At 45.3% G+C, this 24853-nt stretch overlaps 1 protein-coding gene and 1 long non-coding RNA gene across 4 annotated transcripts; one reads left to right on the forward strand and one right to left on the reverse strand.

Annotated features, from left to right (window-relative positions):
• Positions 1-2180: 2180 nt before the first annotated feature.
• Positions 2181-12289, forward strand: LOC121828330 (uncharacterized). 3 transcript variants are annotated; one of them, XR_013049961.1, is made up of 4 exons: positions 2181-2238; positions 8790-8848; positions 9038-10609; positions 12031-12289. It is a non-coding gene; the product is annotated as an uncharacterized LOC121828330 (long non-coding RNA). The 3 variants fall into 3 exon arrangements; XR_013049960.1 differs by lacking the exon at positions 8790-8848; XR_013049959.1 differs by lacking the exons at positions 2181-2238; positions 8790-8848 and having other exon boundaries at positions 8975-10609.
• A 2568-nt stretch (positions 12290-14857) lies between these two features.
• On the reverse strand, positions 14858-24648 carry Bmp10 (bone morphogenetic protein 10). Its single transcript, XM_006984570.4, has 2 exons — positions 24234-24648; positions 14858-19822 (listed from the first exon to the last, which is right to left on the reverse strand). Exons 1-2 carry the CDS (start codon positions 24565-24567, stop codon positions 18891-18893), a joined length of 1266 nt encoding a protein of 421 aa, XP_006984632.1. The 5' UTR covers positions 24568-24648; the 3' UTR covers positions 14858-18890.
• Between the last annotated feature and the right edge of the window lie 205 nt (positions 24649-24853).

Consider the following 24853-nt stretch of genomic DNA (forward strand, 5'->3'; position numbering starts at 1 on the left):
GTTTCATGCTTTGAGTCTACTCCACACTGCAGTTACAGAGTCAGAGTGGGGATTCTAGGGGACAGGCGGTCACTCTGGATAGGGCATCAGTCGAGCAGAAGCTCCTGGTCTTTATTATTACATGATTTACCATGCCCCGGGCCAGGTTGCTCACCACCTACAGTCTGTGTGGTATTGGAGACAGTATGAAGAGACACAGCCATTTTCATAAGACAGAAGTCCCTGTCTTTCTTCCATATTTAGGGGCACTCCCCAGAAATAACTTCTCCCTTTAAAGACAGGATCTCATGTATCCAAGGCTGGCCTCAAACTCACTAGATGACTGAAGATGACCTGGAACTCCGGATCTTCCTGCCTCCTCCGCTGGAGTGCTGTTATTACAGGTGTGTACCACCACACCTGGTTTAGCGGGCTGCTGGGGACTGAACTCGGGAATTCCTGCATCCTAGGTAAGTACTCCGCAAACTCAGCTAGACCCTCAACTGCACCCTCAGCGGCAGCTGCAGCCTTTCTTAGCTTCAGTTTCGTGATTCTCCCTCGTTGGTCTCAAACTCCTTTTCTCAGCATCCGTCTCAGAGTCGGTAGGTTCATGTGTTTAATCCTGGCTCCTCTGCCTTGCCATGGGGATGAACTAAATTGAGGTCTCTTAGCAGAGACGCGTGAATAAACAGGGCATCTGCTCTGCCCACTTCAGAAAGCTGTCATGAGGATTAGCAAGGTGTCACCCTTGGAGCACTGCCTGGCACTTACTAAGAACTAAGTAAGTGTTAGATACTATTTTTTATTTTTATCTTAATCATTTTTATTCTGTCTCATCACCTCTTGCTGTGGCAACTCGGTCACTGTGTAACTCTTTGTGTTCTTTCTGGGGTATGCACACCACACTCCATACAATACAGAGAAGAGGATCTCATTTTTCCTGAGATCCTGAGAATCTGCAGGACAGATGAGCACCACCAGTGGACAAGGGCTCCAGGCCATGAAAACATAAAGGATTTGCAATATCCTTTAACTAAGTTGGCCTCACAGATGGCCACGATGCCCTGGAAGGATTGCGGACACTCTCGGGGGCATTGGTCTATAGACTCTGAGCTAGAGAGCACCTTCTCTCCCACTGAGGGAATCTGGAAATTCTGGGAAAGAGAGGGGCGGAGAGCCTGAGTCGTGGAAAGTGCCACGGGGGTCTGAAGACTCATGAGCCTCGTCTGGAAGGCAGGCAGGCAGCAGGAAACACTGTCCAGTGTTTGCTCTGAAGAGAGGGGCTGCTTCTATGACAGGCTGAGTTGATTACTATAGTGAGACCAGCCATGTACACATCTCCAGCCATTCTGATTAACTTGGGAAATTCAGTTCCGTTTTAGGGAAACAGTATATTAAAGAACCTGGTGATGCCACAGGAACATTAGTCAGGAAGGAAACTTAGTGTGTATTTGGGAAGACAGAGTGTGGCAGGTGCAGAGGAATATGTACCTGCAGATTTGGCCTGGCCTGGGGGTTCAGAGAGTCTGTCCCTGTGGAAACAGAAAAGATTGCACAGGTCTGGAATTCCTACAGTAGGGAAGGGAAAGAGTCATGCCTCAGAGAGAGGACCAGGGGACGTAACTTCCTCACTCGCCCAATTTCAAAACACAATGGACACTGGAAATAAACAGAAGGGTTTTCCGGTGAGACTTTCCTTCCTTCGGTGTTTGAAAGTGAAGTGTCTCTGGACACCAAAAGGGGCGGGTCTACGAGGGGCAGAATGGGACTCTGAGTGAAACTTGCTTTCTGGAGGATGAGAAGGAAGCAGTGGCTTTAGGGGCAACATTGCTCCTCTGAGAGCCACGCCCGTGTTTTGTCTAATGCTGACCTGGGGGTCGGTCAGGGATATTAGCTGCTTTTGCATCGCTGAGACCAAGATAGCCAGCAAACAATGGGGAGGAAAGATCTGCTGTGGATGCTGATTGAGAAATAAAGTGCTGATTGGCCGGGCGACGGTGGCGCACACCTTTAATCCCAGTACTTGGTAGGCAGAGGCAGGCGGATCTCTGTGAGTTCAAGGCCAGCCTGGGCTACAGAGTGAGTTCCAGGAAAGGCGCAAAGCTACACAGAGAAACCCTGTCTCAAAAAAAAAAAAAAAGTGCTGATTGGCCAGTAGCCAGGCAGGAAGTATAGGTGGGACAAGGAGAGAGGAGAATTCTGGGAAGTGGAAGGCTGAGGCAGGGAGATGCTGCCAGCTGCCACCATGACAAACAACCGGTAAGATACTGGTAAGCCACAAGCCACATGGCAAGATATAAATTTACAGAACTGGGTTAATTTAAGATATAAAAACTAGTTAACAAGAAGCCTGCCACAGCCATACAGTTTATAAGTAATATAAGTCTGTGTGTGTGTGATTGGGTCTGAGCGGCTGCAGGACTGGTGGGTGAGAGAGATTTGTCCTGACCATGGGCCAGGCAGGACCAGGAAAACTTCAGCTACAAAGATCTAACTGGTCACATAATCCCTCCTCTCTCTCTTGCCAATTGGACTCCTGGAGCTCCACCTGGGTCTTGGCCAAGGATCTCTGCATCTGCTTCCATCAGTTAATGGATGAGAGTTCTATCATGACAGTTAGGGTGTTTGGCCATCTGATCACTAGAGTATGTCAGCTTGGGCTTTCTCTCGACCATTGCCAGTAGTCTATTGTGGAGGCATGTTTGTGGATTTCTGGGAACCTCTCTAGCACTCTACTTCTTCCTATTCCCATGGGGTCTTCATTTATCATGGTATCTCTTTCCTTGTTCTCCCACTCTGTTCCTGATCCAGCTGGGACCTCCCGCTCCCCTAAGTTCTCTTTCCCCCAACCCTTGCCCTCCATTACCTCCCCCCCTCACATCCAGTTTGCTCATGTAGATCCCATCCATTTCTCTGTCCTTGGGCGATCCCTGTGTCTTTCTGAGACCATGAATGGAAAAAACACAGGGACAAATAGCCAAACTGGTGGAAACACATGAACTATGAACCAATAGCTGAGGAGCCCTCGTGGAACTGGATCAGGCCCTCTGGATAAGTGAGACAGTTGATTGGCTTGAACTATTTAGGAGGCCCCCAGGCAGTGGGACTGGGACCTGTTCTTAGTGCATAAGCTGGCTTTTTAGAACCTAGGGACATTTTGCTGAGACATTTTGCTCAGCCTGGGTGTAGGGAGGAGGGGACTGGACCTGCCTCAACTGAATCTACCAGGCTGAGCTGAATCCCCAGGGGAGACCTTGCCTTGGAGGAGGTGGGAATGGGGATGTACTGGGGGGGAAGGCTGGAGGGTGGGAGGAGGGAGGACAGGGGAATCCATGACTGATATGTAAAATTAAATTAATTATAAAATAAATTTAAAAAAAGATCTAATTGACTCATGGGTTAGCAGGACTCTGTGGTTTCTTGGCTTCATATGTTTGACACAAACATTGTGGTGACAGGAACATGCTACAGACAGTAGCTGTTCACATCATGATGCATGGGGACAGAGAGTGACAAGAAGTGGCTCAGCCGTCACTGGAAAGATAAAAATAGCAGAAATTTCACTTGGGTCTCTTTTTATGGGACTTTCACTGCCAAAGGATTCCATTTCAGACCAATCCCTCCCCTCCAGGGTGCCTGCTCTGAGGAGCTGGAAAATGCCATTGATGTCATTGGAAGTGTCCAGAAGGAGCTCCCCGAGAATTCTGCTGAACCCCCCAACTTTGTCTGACTAAGCTCATCCCATTAAAACCAACAATCAAGTTGGGGATATCACTAGCTCAGTTGGGTAGAACGCTTGCCTAGCATGCGTGAATTCCCGGGTTCCAGCCTCAACGCTGCATGTAGCAGATGTGGTGCCACATGCTTATTATCTCAGCATTTGGGAGATGCAGGCCAGAGTTCAGAAGTTCAAAGTCATCTTCAGCTATATAGTGAGTTTGAGGTCAGCCTGGTCTACATGAGACCTTGTCAAAAACAGATAAATAAATGTATGATACATCAGCTTCCAACTAAGCCCTTTCCTGGGAGGAAAAGAATAAAAACGTGTCACAGGGAAAGGTGGGCATAAATTGGAGGCAGCCAGAGCCTCCGAGATGCTGTGAGCTGGCTCTTGTGGCCTCTTGCTACTGGCACACACTTCCATTGAGGATTATCACCATTAATCCTCACAATTGCCCAGGAGGCTGACACTTGTTTTCTTTTGACAAGTAGAACAGCTAGGTCCCTTTGTTCAGCTTCGGACCTCAGAACAGGAGGCAGGGCAGAGTGAGCCGAGGCAGTGTGGCCGGCCATCTGTATGCTTCCTGAAGCTTGGGATCAGTGAGGATTCTCACTCTTCCTCCCCAGCCCTACAGCAAGATGAGCTTTGCAAGGCTTTGGGCAAAATGATGTCACTAAAAGTTTCACTGTTTGTAAAACAGTGGCCAGGGGACTCTCGAGGGCTTTCTCCTCTCAGTTCCCTTCTCAACTCCACTTCTAGCTCTTCTGATTTTGCTGCTTCCCATGAGGTCACAAATGTTTTTTCCACATCAAATATATTTAGGGATCCCAACAACACCTAAACAGATAAACACACAGAGAAAACAGAAGAAACTCAAAATAAGCTCTACTGTGTGAGAAATTGTCGTTTTCCCAATTTTAATGGCATTTGGCTTTAGAAGTATGCAGTAACATAAACGTGTATCTGCCAGGTCACAGGGAAAGACGATATCACCCTGCAAGGTTTCCCTCGAGGGCTCTGGGATGAGTCCCATGGGTGAGTGTTATTTGTCAAAGAAGACTGACAACCTGAGGGACTGTTCCTTATGACATCTTTGTCTGTCTCAAGTGCCAACCTTGTTCCTGTAGGTGAACACAGATTCAAGTTTAAAACTTCCACTTAAGGGTTGGCCACCTAACTACAGAAACTGCAGCGTCTCTGCAGGGCCTACTTAGCTTAGCAGAGTGCAGCCTGCAGCTGCACTGACCGTCTCTCACCAAGAAAGGGCGCTTTTGTTGTGTGGGCAGGTCCATGGATTCACATATAATTCCGTTTCAATGCTAGGACATGATTTGCTTTTATGATTTTCATTCTCTCACAGAATCCACAGTGGAATGTTCCAGGTGTCACATGACATGTGATGATAGCATAATCAAATGTGTCAATATTTAGACTGCCTATAAGCAGACCATTTTGCAAGTGTCAGATATTTGCTATTTTGGATTCACACCTGAGTAAAATGGTGCAAGATGAAAGGGTCTTAGTGTAACAAATGCCAGCAACACACTGGCATTTTAACATTCCACCTGCGGCCAGCATCTGAAGAGCTGTCATTCACTAAGGTTCATTTTATCATTGAAGGAGAAAAAGTTAATTAACTAAGCAGGCCACTAAAAATATTTATTTACCTTTGTCAACTGCAAATTCATATGAAGCCAAACTCTCTTCCTATACTGGGTTCAAATAACTGGCTGCAGCGTGTTGGCAGCTACAGCAGACAGGAAAGTGGAGCTGCCTCCCAGCCAGACGTCTACAAGATTTGCAAAATTGTGAAGCAAGGCCAATCTTGTCTTTATAGCGACTTTGTTTTGCATATTTTATGTTTCCAAACTGAATTACTTATATGTATGTGCAATTAATTTGTTAATATGGATTAACAAGTACATTTTGAAAGTTTCAGCTCTTAACATAATAAATGTCAAAGGAAATAATCCTCATAAATGTGAACTCTTTCAGATGAGTAATTGGATTTTTAAAGGGTTATAAGAACCCCAAGAAGAAAGTGCTTAAGAACTTTCTGCCCTGTATCTTGTGTCCTTGATTAAGAGTGATTTTCCTTGTGTGTCCAGGAATCTACTTGGAACATTCTCCCTCAGAGTCAAACGAGGGGAAGACAGAAGTGTTAGAGGGAGGAGGGATCGGGGAGATGATGTCGTAGCATTTTAATTTTAAAAAATAAAAAAATTGAAAAGAGAAAAGAAGGGTCGGGCAGTGGTGGTGCACACCTTTAATCCCAGCACTCGGGAGGCAGAGCCAGGTGGATCTCTGTGAGTTCAAGGCTAGCCTGGTCTACAGAGCAAGATTCAGGACAGGCACCAAAACTACACAGAGAAACCCTGTCTCAAAAAACAAAAACAAAAACAAAACAAACAACAACAAAAAAGGAGGAAGTAAAAAAGAAAAAAGAAAATTCTTCCTCAGATAATTCCAGCACACAAACTAGCTGAAAACCCATGGAAGTGGTATGCCTGGCGAAAGGAAGCCCTGCTTGTGTTAGAGGTAGGAACAGTACAAGGATCCAGGTTCTCGGCAGGCTCATGAGGGCCTTCAAGGACGCTGTTGGCCGTACATCGATGTGAAGCCCAGACAAAATGCCTAGAGTGGGGTGGGGGTGTCAGGCAAAATCCACTCAATGCCTGATTGTCAGCTAAGAATCAAACAGGAATGAACCACAACAGTCGTGTGTGTGTGTGTGTGTGTGTGTGTGTGTGTGTGTGTGTGTGTGTGTGTGTGTATGTGTGTGTACATGTTCACCGACGCCACAGCAGATCACCTACATAAATCAACAGACAGATGTGTTTCCTCAGTGTGCTGGCTAGTCTTAGGTCAACTTGACACAAGCTAGAGCCATCTGAAGGGAGGGAACTTCAATTGAGAAAAGACCTCCATAAGATCTGGCTGCAAGGCATTTTCTTAATTAGTGATTGATGGGGGAGGGCCCAGCCCATTTTGTGGGTGATGCCATCCTTGGGTAAGTGGTTCTGGGCAAGCCATGGGAAGCAAGTCAGTAAGCAGCTCCCCTCCATGGCCTCTGCATCAGCTCCTGCCTCCAAGTTCCTGGCCTGTTTGAGTTCCTGTCCTGACTTCCTTCAGTGATGGACTGTCATGGGGAAGCTAAGCTGAAATAAACCCTTTCCTCTCCAAGTTGTCTTGGTCATGGTGTTTCATCCCAGCAATAGTAATGCTAACTAAGACATTCAGCTTCAGAGAAGAATGAAGTTACACTGTTTGCAAGAAAGTGAATGAAACTAAAAGAAATACTATCAAAACAGTAAGAATTTACTTCACATTTACTAGGGTTATTATGTTTTTAAAAATGAAATAAAATAAGAAGTGTTGGCAGGAGTTTGCAGAGAGACTCTTGGGCACTGTTGATGAAAATGAAAAACATACAGATGCCATTACAGCTTGTAGTGGCTTGAATGAAAACAGCCCCCACAGCCCATAGGGAGTGGCACTGTTAGATGTGACCTTGTTGGAGTGGGTGTGGCCTTGTTGGAGGAAGCGTGTCACTGGGGATGGGCTTTGAGGTTTCAGATGTTCAAGCCAGGCCCAGTGTCTCTTTCTCTTCCTGCTGCCTGCCATTTTAGATGTAGACCTCTCAGTTACTTGTCCAGCACCATGTCTGCCTGTGTGCCACCATGCTTCCTGCCATGATGATAATGGACTAAACCTCTGAACTGTAAGCCAGCCCCAGTTAAATGTTCTCCTTTATAAGAGTTGCCTTGGTCATGCTGTGGTCTCTTCACAGCAACAGCTCTTCAAAACACTGAAAATAAAATTGCTATGTGATCCATTAATTCCCTTCTGGATATATATTCAAAAGAACTGGAAGCAGGGTCTTAAAGAAATACTTGTAGCACCATGTTTATAGCACCATGACTTATAACAACTGAAATATGGAAGTAACCCAAGTGCCCAACAGGAGATGAATGGATGGTAGAGAGTGAAGTATATAAATGTGCTGTGCGTTGTCTTTCTATATGCTGTGAATATGTGTTGCTCCCACTGACTATATATAAAGCTGTTTAGTCCTATGGCAAGGCAGCTTAGAGGCAGGTGAGAAATCCAAAACAGGGAGAGGAGAAGAAAGGCAGAGGCAGAAGAGATGCCAGCTGTTGCCGAAGAAGCAGCAAGATGCCAGCAGACAGGTGATGCTACGGCCATGTGGCGACTTATAGATTACTGCAAATGGGCTAAGTTATAAGAGCTAGCTAGCAAGAAGCCTGCCATAGGCCATACAATTGGTAATTAATATTAAGCCTCTGTATGATTATTTTATAAGTAGCTGAGGAACCCTGGGGCTGGGCGGAACCAGAGGAACGCAGGACTGCAGGGCCAGGTGGGACCTGAGAAAACTTACAACTACATAAATGCTATTTAGCCTTGAAAAGGATTGAATTCTGACATGTGGGGGACTAAATGGGTGAACTCTGAAGACATTACCAGATGTGAAACCCTGTGTGGTTACATTTATATGAAGCACTTAGTGCAGTCTAAACAGAGTCGGAGAGATGGTTCTATCAGTAAAGTCCCTGCTGTGCAAGCACGAGGTTCTGAGTTCGAATCCCCACACCCCACATGTCTGTAACCCCTGCACTCAGGGAGAAGAGAGGAAGCAGGCAGATCCCAGAAGCCAGCTCATCCAAGTTAATAATATTCTGGTGCGGTGAGTGACCTGTCTCAAGTAATAAAGGTAGAGCACAATCAAGGGGAGACACTCAACCTCTATCTTTGGCCTCCACATGCAAGCACACACACACACACACACACACACACACACACACACACACACACTCCTATGCACACACACACACATCAGAATAGTTAAACTTCAGTGTCAGGAAGTAGAATGGTGGCCTACAGGGATGGGGTGAAGCAGAAACCGAAGAGATATCATCTAATGGGTCTATAATCTCTGTTTCACTAGATAAGTAAAGTGATTGAGGACAGTGGGGATAGTTTCTCATTATGATTGTATTTAACATCCTTGGCTGCACACCTACAAATGATTAGCATAGCAAATTCATTCAAGTGTGCTTTATCATAGTTTAAAAGCCGGAGAAAGAAGGAACCATGCAGTTTGATATATAGCATCAAAACGAAGAGGTGAGTGTGAACAGCTGTAGTAAGTCAGGAGGGAGGGGCTCTCCCAGGGCCTGCCCCAGACCAGGATGGAAAGGAAGACTTGAAATTCAAACTCAGCTCTCAGATGTGCTCTCTTGTCCATTGCAGAGTTCTACTTTCTGGAATGCGATTGAACAGTCTCAACTTTTAAACCTTCTGTTTCTACTTTAGATCTTGGCATTGACTGAGTTGCCAATGCACCCATGCTGTCCAGGCCCCACAGCCACAGGCTTCCTCGCCTCTGCTGTCTGCCTGGCTCCTGGGGTTGCCCGTTCTGACAGTCCATGGAGCCCTGGATCCTTTGATGGCCTAAGAAGAGGCAAGAGCTTAATTGATGGCAGGAAGACAGCCGTGCAGTCTCAGAGCAGCGGAGAAGGGTCCAGCTCGGCATGAGGACCTCTGTAGCCAGCTTTCTCTTGGGCCACTGACCAGCTCCCAAATCATGACATGGAGACTTATTAGTTAGGAGTGCTTGGCCTTAGCTTATGCTTGTCCCACTAGTTTTTATAACTTAATTTAACCCATTTCTCTTCATCTACATTTTGCCCTGGGGCTTTTTACCTTTCTTTCATTCTGTATGTCTTACTCCATGTCTGCCTGGCTGGTGGCTGCCTGGCTGGCTGGCCCTGGGCATCTCCCTCTCTTTCTCCCTCATTCTCTTCTCTTTTCTCATTCTCTTCTCTCTTCCTACTTATTCTGTCTGCCTGCCAGCCCTGCCTATCCCTCTACCATCTAGCTATTGGCCAGTCGGCTTTTTATTTGACCAACCAGATGCCGTAGGCAGGCAAGGTGAAACAGCAGCACATCGTAACGTAATTAAACAAATGCAGTATAACCAAATGCAACACATCTTTGCCTAGTTAAAGTAATAGTCCACAGCAGACCTTGTGTCAGACTGAATCACTGGGGAGCAGGAGTTAGCTGGTGGCATCTAGCTCCACCCTCCAACCACTAATTTTAAGATTCTGTGTAATCTCCAAAGTGAGAATTTTGATGCATTCATGTCGACTGCAGGTAGCAGATTACCTGCAACTGTAGGTGGCTGATTAATTTCATCTAATTGGTAATGTTGGGACTTTGGAGTAATCAGATTTCCATCTATGCCTTGTTTTGGTATCACTTCATGGCCTTGGAAACACTGGTTATAGTGCACCCACCGTATCTGCCCTACAGAGATCCGTTACTCCATTGCTGGTCCCAATTGTCAAGCTAGTCAAGTAGAGCCACTTCCTCAAGTGTCAGCTCTGGATCCAAAAACATCTCTCAGAGATAAGAAGTTGCCATGGTGAGCCACAACAAACCAAAGGTGACAGATCATGGGACTTGGTTACTGTACGTCCTGGGGGACACACAGCCTTCAGTCTTTGCTTCCTCTGCACAGAGTTTTCAACACCACGCCCTGGGCTGTCTCAGAGGCACTTTGCTTTTCTCTTTGCAACTCCTCAGGCAGGTGGCATTCATGTACGCCACGTGGCTCCTACTTAAAACAGAACAATATTTGGCTGGATTCATTTGTTAATACCTGGCATTTGTTCAAGCACCTTCATGAAAGTTTGGGAAAATGCGAAATGCGGTATGTAGAATCTGGAGTTCTTTGTTGTATGCCTCATCAAAAAAATAATGTATCCAGAAGATGTCAGGACAAAATTTCACTGAAACATCCTGTTTGCATGACACTGAGTCCTCATATCAGATGCCGAGAATTCTAGTGTTAAAATGGGGATACCTCTACTGATTGGTAAGGTAACTTCAGATGAGTTGTGTTTATTATTATTGTTGTTGTTGTTGTTGTGTAGTTCCAAAAGGAGGAATGATAACTATGGATTTCAAATATACAAAAAGCAGGGGGGCTGAAAAGGTCTATATCTCTGGCTTGAATGTACTTTTAAGATATATTGGGTTACCAAGTATTTAAAAACTAAAAAGGATTTGACTTAAGGAAAACTGTTATGCTATTAGAAAATATTTTCCACGTCTACAAATATTCTATAAAAGTTGATTTTAGTGACTGTTAATTCACAGCTGACGCATCTTAATTTACTTAGCTGACAGTTAAAGCGGAGCTGAGTGGGGGATGGGCAGCTGCCCCTCAGTTCAAAGGTAGTGAGAGTTGATTCTTCAAGGGAGAGGTCCTGGCATGTGTCCCTTGTGCTTGAAAACAGAAGACACATGAAGGATTTAAGTTGAAGCCCCAACCGGGAAATCTGGGGTCAGAAGAGGTCTGTGACCTGGACTGGTGGGAAAATGGAGGGACCTTAGGTCACTCTTTAAGCTCAGTCATAGCAAGGAATTCACACATGACCCGTGTGCCTGATGCATTCATTGAGAATTTGTCAATATGCCTGTCAGCAGGAGGCAGAGTTGCCATCTCTCCCTTGGGTCTGAATTGGCTTAGTGACTCACATTGCCCAAAGGGATGTTGAAAGGGGACACTGTACTTTTGAGGCAGAATATACACTCTGGGACCTTTTTGGCTGCCCCAAGGTGGCCTTGTGGGGAGAACACATAGAGAGAAAATGAAGACCTATAAGGATCTCTGTCAGGTGCCTTTGCCTTGATGATATCCCTGCCACCATCAGACCAAAGACATCTCAGAGAGGTCCCCTCAAAACTGAATCTGATTTATGATCAGAAGAAATAGTCATCATCTAAAGAGCTTCCTGGGTGTGGCTTTGTCACACTGCAATGGTAGCAATAATGAGACACTCCTAGAGGCAAGATTTGGACATCAGTACACAAGAATCTGGGCTGGACATTGCAGGGGTCAACAACCAGCCCTCAGGTCACGGGTCTGCAAGTTTCCAAAGAATTCACTAAGGACACAGAGGTTTGGACCAATGATATGAAATGACCTGACAAGGTAATAGGAATTCCTATGTCTTGTAGTGTTGTGATTGAGCAGGTTCTGTGGTCAAATCTCAAAGCCGTTCTTCAGCCGTGAGCCCTGGTTGTGGGTCCTCTGAACAGCCCCTTCAGGAATGCACAGGCATACCTCTTTCCATTCCTGTAACCTTCTGAGCCATCATGTACAGGCTGCCAGATTCCACAAATAAAAATGTGCAATTAAATCTGAACTTGAGGTAAACACTGAAAACTTTTAGAATAAGTACGCCTTGTACAATATTTGAGAAATGTTTATAGTAAAATTGTATTATTTATCTTAGGTTGAAGTTTCACTAGCCAGCTTGTGGAGCTAATATCTGACCTCACTGTGCGTCAAGAAAGGGCCCTGGCAGCTAAAGTGTTCTGCTTTGAGTCCGTGTCCAAATCTCACAATGCTTTTGCAATCGTATTTTTGCAAAAACTTCAAAAAAGAGAGAAGGAAAGAAGAAAACATATGACGGTTGCAGCAAAAAACATAACAGAAGCCGGTCTCATGTAAATATTATGTTAATTAAAACAGATGGAGCATAAACAAAATAACTTCGGGGGCTGGTTTCTGTTCCGCCTGGATTTCTTAATATAGTAACTCAGTTCCCATCCTGTTAGCGCCCTTTCCTTATCAAACATTGAACCGGGTGTAAGGAAGTTTAGATTCCCAGGCATTGGAGAGTGTTCTCTAAACACTTGGGACAGATGGTCTCTTGCCTGAAAAGCAATGCTTCCTTTCGGGGAACAGAAGGTTGAACTTGGCTATTTCAGGAAAATGTCTTGTGGTTCGTTTTTAGACATCAGGTTTTCCACACTGAAGAGCACTTCTCCTGTCCCGTCCTTCTGCTGAGTTTGCCCACAGGGCAGAGATCCCGTGTGTATACACCATGCACATCTCTGTGTATACAGAGACCCGTGTACACATCACAGAAAACAAAGGAAGCCTGGTCCCGCCTCCTGCACAGCCCCTCACCACTTCGGAGAAAGCGCAATCGCCTTACAGATTTGTAAAGATAAGCGTCCATTTGAGAGGGTGTCATTTGATAAAGTCCAACAAGCCCCCAAGTAGCAGAGAGCTACGGACAACAAAATGTCCTCTCTGCCCCTTCAGAAAGTTCTCGGTTCCACTCCCACAGCACACAGGGGTGCTGCCAGAGCGCTTGAATCTCTTTTAACCTCTCACGGTTCCTCAGTCTCGGTTTGCCTTTTTCTTTTTACTTTTGTCTTTCAACAGAACTGCCTGTTTTGCAGAATGGTCTTCACATGGGTCCTCTAAAATTTCCTCATAATTAATCAGGCTGCTATACATTTAGGCACCAATACAATTAGAAGTTAGACTTGCTGAAAACATTCCCGGGCCATCAAGGAAATCATCGGGCATTCTGCTGTGAAATTCTCTGCCAAGTCTTGGTGTGACAACCTCTTATCAGAAAATCTTAACTTCAGCTAAGTGGGCTGAACTCTAAGAATCAAACTCTAAGAATCTAATTTCAAAGTAAAAATGGATTGTGTAGCCATGCATTTCCCAGCTTTCTCAGGGTGGATGAGATAGACACTTGAGGTCCGTGGGGACAGACTGAGGAAGAGCAGAGAAGGCAGGAGCCATTTCTTTATGCTGACGGTTGTGGGGAGAGAGTCTGCGATAATCCCATAATCCATTTATAACTGCCAAGTTAACAAGCTCTCGCCTCCAAATATCCCCCTTATTTACAGAGAGACACTTCTGTGCAAAAGTGGGCTCTTGTCCATGTGACAGAGTCACGTGGGCTCTTGTCCATGTGACAGAGTCACATGCTGGGGTCTCACATCTTATTCTCTCAACACCAGAAAGATCAGTTCACACAAGTTCATTCTTAGAATTTTAGCACAGTATTAAATATATATGTATATACATATGTATTTATATGAGCTCTGAATATAGTTTTCTCACACTTTGTTATAAGCTACCTCCTAAAATTATGTGCCCCTCTGTTCTGCCCAGTGCATCCCAGTTGCCTCAGTTTAAAAAAAAAAAAAAAAAAAAAAAAGACATCCAGAATTAAGTAGCCAATCAGAGCGGCCTTGCCCAGGTCAGACCACATGTGGAGAAAAGCTCCAGGCCCCACACCATTAGCAGCATCTATAAATGGAATTATTTACAGAAGAATGGATAGGCTGCTAAAGAATTCAAAGCCTTGTCATGAGAATGGCTTCCCTATCCCCTTTAGTCCTGGCTGGACCCAAGTCCTTGAGAAGGGCTCTGCTCTCTTCCCCTCTGGACTGAACTCTGCCTCACCTTGTCAGTGCTCATCCAAGGATAAGGGCTGTGCCCCTTGTCACACATGCCAGATGGATCCTGCCAGCCAGGATGCTCGGGTCCACTCGAGAGAGGCAGAAGAAGGTCTTCCAGGAGGAACTGCATTCTTCCATAGGCTGTCTCCCTGCCCTTCAAGCCCTGCATGCTGCCTGGAGAATGAATTTCCTTCCAGATCATGCACCATGCTTCCTTCCTCATACTCCCATGCAGAGGAGGGAGCCGCACATCTCACACACTCAGATACTCGCTGGGTATTTCCTGGGACCCTAAAGATCCTTTGTGCTTCTCTAGAGACTTTCACACATAGTGACCCAAAGTATGTGTTAAACTGAGCACAGAACAGCAGTAGAGTCCCCTAGGAAGGCAGGACACCCCTGTCTTATAACTAATATTTGCAGAGAATACAGGTGTATTTTGAGGTCTATCTAGAGAGTAGCTTTAAAGATCCCCTTTTAAATTTGAGATCATGTGACATTCAGTAATGAAAGGTCAATCAAATTTAACCTGAATATTTTGCAAATTAATTGCTCTTTGATATAATACAATCAGGATTCAAAGAATCACTTTCCAGATACTAGCAAAGAGGGGCCAGTTCATTTTCCTCATCTGTTGCTAGTATTCCTGGAGTTTACAAGAATCATATAGGATGAGAAGACTGTTGAAAAGCAGAAGCTCGGGGCAGCTTATTGTCTCTTCCAACCATTTTCTACTAATTAAGCAAGAAGTTCTGTTACATCTGGATATACTGCTATGTGGAAACATAAAAAGAGGAGTGTAGAAAAGAGGGAGAGATCAAATTTTTAAAAAAATAAACTGCCAAAGAGTATTGTCAAAATAATTTTTCCACTTTATTTAACAAGATGGCTCTGATGTACACATTTGTTTAATGAACAGAGTGTGAAATATTTATCTCCATCTTCCATTTGGTTTAACTTGCAGTAGATCTGGACAAGAATGATGAACTTGCTTTTCCGAAGAAATGACTGTGCTTAGCTGATTCGGCGTGTCCAGGTATCAACTAATTTCCTGGATGCCTCGGAGCCTGTCAATCCCCACGCCGCATTTCGGCCAGTAGCTCACAAACACCAGTGCGCACGTGTGACAGAAATGAACTGATTACCACGAATGATCATTCTCCGTGGGTTGTTTCCGTGTGTGGAAACATCCTTTTTGTGCTGGCGTGGTACAGGGTTAGCTCTCCCTCTGAAATCAAAAATACACACAGAAAATCCATGTTCCTTTCCCACCGCACATGGACTTACAGAACTGCGGAGAGTTAAGGGGGCCGGAGTGGGGCTCACTCCGAAGTGGATCTACACAGCACCGCAAATAAATAACAAAATATTTTGCCTAAACACTGCTACACTTTATAAATTTGGTAAAAATCGAGATGTAAATTCCTTCATATGAACATATCTGTCACTGAAAGAATATAAATTATAAAAAAGATGATAAAACCCTAGTAATCATTTTTAAAAGTATTTCATCATTAAATTCCCAGACTAACAGTTTCACACTAGAAAAGGGCAGGGTGCTGGAAGATCAACTTCTGAGGAATCGCTACATTAATATCCTTGACTTTTTTTTGGTACAATTGTGTGTCTAAGTTGGCAGATCAGGGAGGCAATGGATATTTTCAGAAAAAAAAAAAGGCCCCATTTGGGGGGAGGTTCAATTAAATGCCACTTCCATTAACGGAGTAGTAATCATTCACTTATGGCTGACCATGTTTCTCTCTCATGATGAAGTGACCAGGTTGACTTAGGGGGTGGCATATCATTTATTGACCAAACACGTTCAGAAACATCTGTGTTTCAGTTTCAACTCCGCTATTTACAAGTCAGCAGATACAGGGAAGGGCTCACAGTTTGCCCACAAGACACAAACACACAAAGCCATGGCCGGATCCCTTAAATACCAGTTTGATGTAAAAAGCAGAGGCAGACATATATGTGTACAATCCAGTCAAGCTACACTCCTGGGAAGGGTGCACTATGGACTGCAGAGAAGGCTATTCTATTCAAGAGGGAGTCACACACATAAAAATAAAATATTTAATATTCTACACTATATTACAAAAATAAATAGATTAATCAATAAATAGTAAGAAGCCTAGAAACTTTTACATAACCATGCTGGTGGTGAGCTGTCCAGTCCCCTGCTAGAGTTTCCCTCAAGAGTTGTTAGGTTTATCAGCTTTTGCCATCAAAGCATAAGAAATAAAAATAAAGCAAGATTGGTATGGGCTGGCCGCAGTGGAAAATTTGTCATCACAGAAATGCATCACTAAGTTTTATCTACCCATTCTGTGGCTTCAGGTTAAGACAGCGAAGGAAACAGGCTGCAGGCAGTGGCTGGGAGAAGGGAGAAGAATGCGTCTATTTATGGCTTTTGTCATTTCACTTTTTGATAAGGCAGCAAAATTCACAACAATCATGAAAACAGCAACGCTTGAATATCCAATACGTGACTATCTGCACACCTTTGTACAAGAAGACCATCATGAAAAATGCAGCTTACGTTTGCACCGTAGGAAATGGAGCAGTGTGTGGGATATGTAGACAGCCTCAACGGTCACCTCCCTTCCAGAGCTCAGCAAAGTCTCTCCAAGAGCTGGCTGGGCCAGCAGCCGCGGGCACGGTGGGGTACAAGAGCTGACCCCTCCAGTATCAGATGTCAATGTCAGTGGTGTTCTGAGCCAGAGAGCATGCAGTTCCACAGATCTGGCTGTCATGTTTCCCTGGAGTTTGCAAGTCATTCGGCATCACACGACACATCTAAACTATTGAAATTACAAAGCTGGGCTGCTCTCTGCCCTGGGCTGGTTGTGGAGCCATGACTAGAATTTAGAAGAAACTATTCCTGCCAAGCTGAGAGTTTGTTATATGTCTATGATAGTGTCCTTGAGAAAGAAGGACCAGCAGTACCATGGAGTATGAGTATGTGTGGTGTACCATAGATTATGAAGGCTGTACCATTTCCTCGGGGGATGCTGCTGTGGCTATCCAATGGCAGCTATATCTACACAGATTTATGCATGTGCTCAAACACATGGTGTTATAAAGAGTTGAATCTCCATCTCAGCCAAGACAATGTCCCTCACCGTGTTCCCACTTATAGTCAAAATATTCCTCTTCTAGGGCAACAACTTCTCTGAGATTTCCATTTTGACCAACTGGCTATTTGGAGTTGAAGTTCAAATTCAGAAAATGTCTTTCCTTGACAGAACAATCTGAATGTATAACCCTAAGAAGTTTATGGAAAGGAAGCTGATAGCTAGCCCCAAATTAATATATAGTACCAAGAGGGTAGGGTTTGGGCAATGTACTGGAAGCCACATTCCTGCTTCTCATGTGAATCACTGTGTCACCTGTCTGCTGATGCTGGGGTGACTTAGGACCTGCCTGCTCTAGATCCTCCTGTACAGAGTCTAGAACCCTAATAGGAAGCTGTAAGGCTAGGGTCTCAGTGTCCTTATAACCCACCTGATGATGGAGAATAATTTCCAACTGGAAGGAGAGGGGAGTGGGGAGAATGGGCATGCTATAGGGTCCCTTCCAAGATCAAGGCTGATTTCAAAGTTTAAGCTCAACATTTGAGTCGCCAGCTCAAGCATCTACTAATTCATGGGTTTGAATGTATTCACCTGGACTCTAGTCTTCTATTCTGTATTCCTCATGAAAAACATAGAGTAAAGGATATAGCTAAAATCAAATCAAGTTCCATTTCCAGAATAAGTCTACAAGTCAAACCACTAACTGATTTCACACTGAGTGAAAATGCTTTCAGGTGCCTCCTCCCAGCTCATGTCATGGGTAAAGAACGGGAAAGAAAGACAACCAAACCAGAGGCATGATGGGCAGAAAGGTAAATAAGAGAAGATGAAAGATTGGGGGGTCATAAAATGAAGACTGTTTTCAGTAGAGTCCATCAAATAGCTCTATTCTGATAGTCCTCTTAGTCTTGGATCACTTTATTTTGTCCAAAAAGATTTAATTATCCCATTAGAATGGTGGCGATTTTTACCATCACACCTGAGGACACCACCTGCGCCCTTCCTCCTCTCCCCCTCCACCACCTCCATGGCCCTCGACAGCAGAAAAGGCCGGCACTTGTGGCCTTGCCTCCTGTGAACTGAGGGGGAGTCAGTCCTGAAGGCCCCCACCCGCATCTTTCTTGACCAGGCAACTGTCCTCCGGAGTACATGGCCCAGGGGCCTGGTCTTTGCAAGTGCATCTCTTGCCTGTCAAGGCCATTTGTTTCGTGTATCTGACAACCCCACCCACCTCTTGAGTCAGCAGCCTGCTCATCGAGCCTGCTGCTCTGAGACATGGCAGATACAACTGAAAAGAACTACATTCACATTCCCAGAAGATCTGGAAAATATGCTTCTCTAGGTGGTTAAACTCCCGATATGAACTTTCTCACCCTAAATTCCAAATCCTATAATACAGACACTCTGGAGGAAGCCACTCACATGTATGAGCATAGTCTGCCTCTTTTGGACAAAAAGAATTTTATAAGTTCATGTGCACTTGCACAAACATGCACAAATATCTGTGTGTTGACACTCTTTCCCTTTAGGGGCTGCTCTTTCCAAGCTGACACAGAGGATAAGTGGTACAGGCCTGCATTTTGTTGTTAGAGATGTATCACTGGGAAATGAGAGTCCAAACAAGATGAGTGGAAGGGACCGGATTGTATAGCAAAATACACATTTTCTACAGCACATGTGACCTGTCCACTTCCCTAAGATGGCAACCTCTATTGTCTGTACACCTTCATTAAATAGTCTCATTAAATAGAACACAAAATATACACATTTGCAGTTATTAAATAAGCCATGGGACTCCTCTCCTATCTGCAGCCACATTCAGACACGGCCATTCCTTCATATTTAAACTTGTAGGTAACAACACCTTTATCTAAATAGAGGATGGAGATGGGATCCAGCTTCGTGGGCACACAGCAGGCTTTGGAAGCTTTCTGGGAATTCTTGAGATGGACTAAGGCCTGAATAATAGCATGTTTTGTGGGTGTGAGGTGCTCTGCCAGAGGGTAGTTGCAGACACCGCGGCATTCATAGGCTTCGTACCCAGGTGGCGCGATGATCCAGGAGTCCCAGCCAATCTCCTTGAAGTCGATGTAGAGTGGGGTCTTCTTGCAGTAGTTGCCCTTGGCGTTCCTTCTGATTCGAGCGGTAGAGTCGTCGATCATGTTAGACCTCATCTGCAACAAGGCCTCTTCGTCAGGCCCACTGGAAAAACCGTTGGTGTCCAGGTCCAGATCCTGCTCATGAGTGATCATTTCGTTGAGTTCCTCTTTCTGCTCCTTGTCATTGCTTTGGTCATCAGAGAACACGACAAGCAGAGGGTCGTGCTTATTCTGGGCACTGATGTCTATCTCCAGTTGCCCCCTTCCGGTGTCCTCAGCTTGGTTCTGTGTGCTCTCGATGTGGATCTCTAGCTGATGTGTCGCTGGGCCTGACTTCTGCCAACGCCTGGTGGCATCCGTGACATCAAATGTCTCCCACTCACTGTTGGTTCCATAGATCTCTGTTGACACTAAGACCAGCATGCTCCTTTCGTCCTCGGCGCCCTCGACACTCTCTAGCACTTCAAAAATGGTAATCTTACGGTCCACACCGTCATACATCATACGATCTCTTTGCACCAGTGTGTACAACCTGAGTTCAGCCATGATGACCTCTTCATGGTGAGGGATGGACACATTGAAGAGGAGAGGGTATTTCCGGAGCCCATTAAAACTGACGGGTTGAGAAAACAGATCTAAAAAAAGGAAGATATTTATGAGAAAACAGACTTGCTAAGCATGTTGCATAATAAAGCAGGTACTTATTTCTGTAGTAAGATGAAAGAAACCTTGCCCACCCTGAGCTGTCTCACGGGGACAGAACTGGAAGGAATCTAGGAGCTGCAGACAAGCCCTCTGTCCAAACAACCAGTAATGAGCCATGAAACGGATCGTGGAGATTGTTTTGAACTAGCTCATGACTAAAGACTTCAAAGCTTGTTTGTAATGGGTGGTGATCTCCATATGGTTGGTTGGCCACTGGTCTTCATGGAAGATCTCCATAAACCAGGGGTCGTTAAACCCACAGGCCAAACTGGGGTTTAACATGCTGTTGAAAATAAAGTTTCACCAGAGCACAGCCCTGCTTGGGTATTGCTGTACCATCTCCGGCTAATTTTGCCCTGCAGAGGCGGAGTTAGCTATGGACTATCTGGCCTTTACAGAGGAAGTTTGCTGACCCCGTCCCAATGTGACAAAGTTGAGCAAGGTCTTGTCAAACTGGTCTGGAGTGAGTAGTCCTCCCTGAGTGAGTGAGAGAAGATGTGTCTCAGGGGTAGATGGATTGCCTTACTGGTATTCACTAACAGCCAGCATGGAGTTGGACACACACACACACACACCACCCAAGAGCTATATGAAATAGCTCGTTAAAGGTCCTTTAGTACCAGAAGCATGTCTCCAAATGCTTTCATACTAATTTTTTTTTTAACCAGGTCGCTGGCCTGTAAACCATGTGTACAGCAGACTGGTCTCGAACTTTGTTTCCTGTGACACTTCGCAAGCATGTGTTACCATACCATGCCTGATATTATCTTTTAATGTGAGAATTTTTCAGAGAACCCAGAGCTCCTGTGTACTTACCTCAGGTAGCTTGTCTCTACAAGGACTGAGGCATTTGACACCAGAGTATCCAAGGACTGTGACATCAAGATACCAGGGACCTGCAACCGAGGGTCCTCTATTGTCCTTGGCAACCTTTCCCCAACTGCATACCTAGCTCATGATCTCAGTGCATTCTCTGATCCACATTATACTCAGCATCCTTCCTTAGCTGATGGCTTTATACTTACTCTCAAAAGGCTTAAAGGTTTGCCCTTAAGCTGATAGTTGTGTGAGCTTTTTAAATTTACACAAATAAAGCACATAGATATTTCACATGTTTCACAGCTTCCTCTGGGTGCTAACTAAAAATTTCTTCACAGTGACAGTGGGGACACTGACTTATGGGATGGCCCTGAAGTCACTGGTGTGGCCAGAGCAACTGTAACCAGGGCTTAACATCCTGATCAAGCCTTGGCTCCTGTCCGTTCTCCTCAGTACACAGAATGCTGCAGTTGCTCAATGGATATTTACTGACCAATGGAATGACTATTTCATCCTATTTGAAAAATAAACCAAAAAACGAGAACTACAGCCCTCTGTACCTTTGAGGATGTTCTTCTGACTCTTAGCAAGAAAGGCCTCTTGCCTCACTGCCACGGCTCCATCTCTGGCCTCCCTCTTGAGGCCTTGGTGCCTTCAGGTCTCTCTCTGAAAGTTTATCCCACTAGGAGTCACCTGTGCACTTGCTGTCACAGAAGACCAAAAATGGGAGAGCAGGGTCCTTGTCCCTCCTGAGAGAAGTACAAAGAAAATGTGCTCTGGAATGGAGGAAGCTTCGGGGGATGTTCATGCTCACTGTCTTGACATCTTGGCAGGGACTTCAGTGGATGTTTACAAATGTAAACACTTACGTTATACACCTTAAATACATGCAGATTCCTATATATTAACTATACTTCAATGAAGATGTGCTTTGCAAAAATAAACTCACATTCAAGGGGTTGAGATAGGAGGATCGAGAGCCAACCTGGGCTACATAGTAAAATACTGTCTCAAAAGAACGCAATAGTTCACAATTTTTAAAATTTGAATATGATTATTTCAAGGCCAGCCTGGGCTACTGGTGAGTTCAAGGCCAGCTTAAAACAAGACAAAACAATGCGCATACACACACACACACACACACACACACACACACACACACACACACACACACACACAACCAACGCTTAACTAAATAAAACCACCCACAATTTTTTGCAGGAAGAGTCACATTTCAGAGCAAGAGAACTAAGTCCCTGACAGATTCCACATGCCAGTTACTCTGCAAATCGTGGCACCCACAATGCACACATGGATCCAACACTAGTTTTGCACCAGAAGAAATCAAACCACCATGTATAGATCTGACTTCCTAGACAATATGGAGGATGAAGCCAAGCTAAGAACTGAAGCCACATTTTCCATCTTGCACGTGACACTAGTTCAAAGATGACCTAGATTTGGAATCTTTCTTGGTCTTTACCTCCCAGGGCATGTCATTCAGCAAACACAAAAGGTGTGTAGATGGATGACAGCAGCCAGCAGGGAGAGCCTGGTGAAGGGACACCTGTCTTCTGCTGTACCAGTCTTCTTCTAGGCTGACAGAGGTGCAAGGGGTGGATGGTTGGGTGTCCCCAAGTCTGATCCTCCCCATGGATCTCCAGTAATGGTAAGCTTGCTCACATCCTCCCCTTTATCACCTGCTCTTCCATGAGAGAAGCAAGAAATAAAAGTGGAATAATGCATTCCCATCAAGCTTCAGCTAGACCAACCACATTCCTCCTGTGCCTGAGCTAGACCACATTCCCCCTGTGCCTGAGCTAGACCACATTCCCCCTGTGCCTGAGCTAGACTGTATTCCCCCTGTGTCTGTGCTAGAATGCATTCTCCCTGTGTCTGAGCTAGACTGTATTCCCCCTGTGTCTGAGCTAGACTGTATTCCCCCTGTGCCTGAGCTAGACCCTACTCCCCCTGTGCCTGAGCTAGATCCCATTCCCCCTGTGCCTGAGCTAGACTCCATTCCCCCTGTGCCTGAGCTAGACCCCATTCCCCCTGTGCCTGAGCTAGACTGCATTCTCCCTGTGTCTGAGTTAGACTGTATTCCCCCTGTGCCTAAGTTAGACCACATTCCCCCTGTGCCTGAGCTAGACTGTATTCCCCCTGTGCCTGAGTTAGACTGCATTCCCCCTGTGCCTGAGCTAGACCGTATTCCCCCTGTGCCTGAGTTAGACTGCATTCCCACCATGCCTGAGCTAGATCATGGCTCAGAGAAGAAAGCTGAGGCAGGCTCCTTCAGGTGGTTGCTCTTTTCCTCCTAGACTTGCCTCCAAAGGAACCTGGAATCTCAGCTTGCAGTTTCCACCAGAAATATGTTACTAAATAGAAATGGTGGTGATGAGTTGAATTTTAAGAGCAAATGCTATCTTGGTGTCTGGGGAATACCCACTCAGTGTTTACTCCAGAGCCAAGATTAAGTAATTCATTAAGAGTCATCATGGCTTGTCCAGCACTTCCTAATGACGAGTCCTCTCTTACCTCTTGCTGCCTGCGAGTCGCTCATCTGTTCAGAAGCCATGCAGCTTCTGTGTTACAGGAGGAAGGTGGGGCTCCCATCTCCTAGACTAGTTAGTCACAACTCCCCAAGGCAGCTAGCTCTCAGCAGTCCTGCGCTGCATGTGAGCCTGCCTTCTGCTTCCGAGAGCTTCTGGCAAATATTGATCAGACCTCGTTTTTAGGAGCCCAGTGTCTATAAAAGCACAATTGGTAAATAATAAAGACCCAGTTTCTCTGTATCCACAGTCTGTACCATAATTTCATGTTTTTTTTCCCTACTAGTGCCATTTAAACATAGGATTGGCTCGCTGACTCATTTAAAGATCTGAGGGGACCGAATAACAATTTGAAATTTGTATATCGCTCTTCATGAAGACACAGTCACAATAAGCTGGACTGTTAGCTGGGTCCTGTACACTTCCTGGGGGTCTTATTATGGCTCATTAAACACAACAAGGCATTAGAAGAATCTCCCAAATACAGCCCCTTTCTATCAGGACATTGCTTAAATGATGTCACAATTGGAAATCACCCAGAGTTTGAATGAACCACAAATTTCAAATTTCTAATTCCTTTTCGTTGTTTTCACCATTTTTGATCTCAGGAAAAGTTGACAAATTTTTATCAACCCCAGATAGAAAATCAAGTCCTGTCTAGAAAGTGACTGACAAGATAGAGCAACAGATCAACATTTATGTTACCTTGATACCTGATGTCCAGATTAAAACTCTATCAAGAACCCATTATGATGCCAGAATGATGGGCATTCTGTGGGTTTTCCTAAGTAGATATTTTATAGCATTTCTGGAGTTCTAGGTGGACCGTGAGGGTCAGCTGATGCACTGTGTCTGAGCCATGAATTCCCATGAATTCATCCTCTCCCACATCATCCCCCATGGAAGTTTACTTATTTCTTCCTGAGAAAAAGCAAAGCCATAGTCTCATAGGTGAAAACGCAAGCCAGCCTACCTTCATTCTTGAAGCTCCGGATGATGTTGGCTGACGGCATGGAGGTCCGGTCAGTGGCGAATTTGTTGTAGAGTTCCAGCATGTACTCTGGCGGATCCACTCTGGCCGTGTCCTGCAGGGGAATGTCCGACAGGTTCAGTGTCTTGAGAAATTCGTCCTTCATGCTCTGCAGCAGTGTGTTAAAGTCAATACCGTCTTGCTCTGTGAAGAGATCATCGAAGAAAGGCATGTCTTCTTCCAGGGGTGACTGCTCAAGGCCCATGATGGGGCTGCCAGAAACGGAGTGAGCCACCAGGCAGAGGACAGCGCTCAGCTGCAGGACCAGAGAACCCATGACTCTGCTCAGCTCCCCAGGCCAACCTAGCAAGGCTTAACTCCCCTGGGCTCTAAGTGGCAGTTTTATCTTGCGGAGTGTAAATGTCTTGTGTCACTGGACACGACACAAGTATGGAAACTCTTCCTCTCTCTTCCCCTCCCCCCACCACTCCCCACCCCCCCCCCCCCCCCCCCCCCGCCAAAAGTCAGGTTGCAGTAATTGGACAGCAAAATCCCCTATAGGGCCTAGCCTTTCCTTATCTGCCCAGTGTAAACTTGTACACCAGATTTCATTTTTATCTTGC

The sequence above is a fragment of the Peromyscus maniculatus genome, chromosome 3 (assembly GCF_049852395.1).
Source record: "Peromyscus maniculatus bairdii isolate BWxNUB_F1_BW_parent chromosome 3, HU_Pman_BW_mat_3.1, whole genome shotgun sequence".
NCBI lineage: Eukaryota > Metazoa > Chordata > Mammalia > Rodentia > Cricetidae > Peromyscus > Peromyscus maniculatus.

Coding starts and splice junctions, on each gene's coding strand:
- Bmp10 (XM_006984570.4), bottom strand. CDS start 24,567: ATGGGTTCTCTGGTCCTGCAGCTGAGCGCTGTCCTCTGCCTGGTGGCT. Junction 19,823..24,233: donor CCGGAGCTTCAAGAATGAAG/GTAGGCTGGCTT, acceptor TCCTTTTTTTAG/ATCTGTTTTCTCAACCCGTC.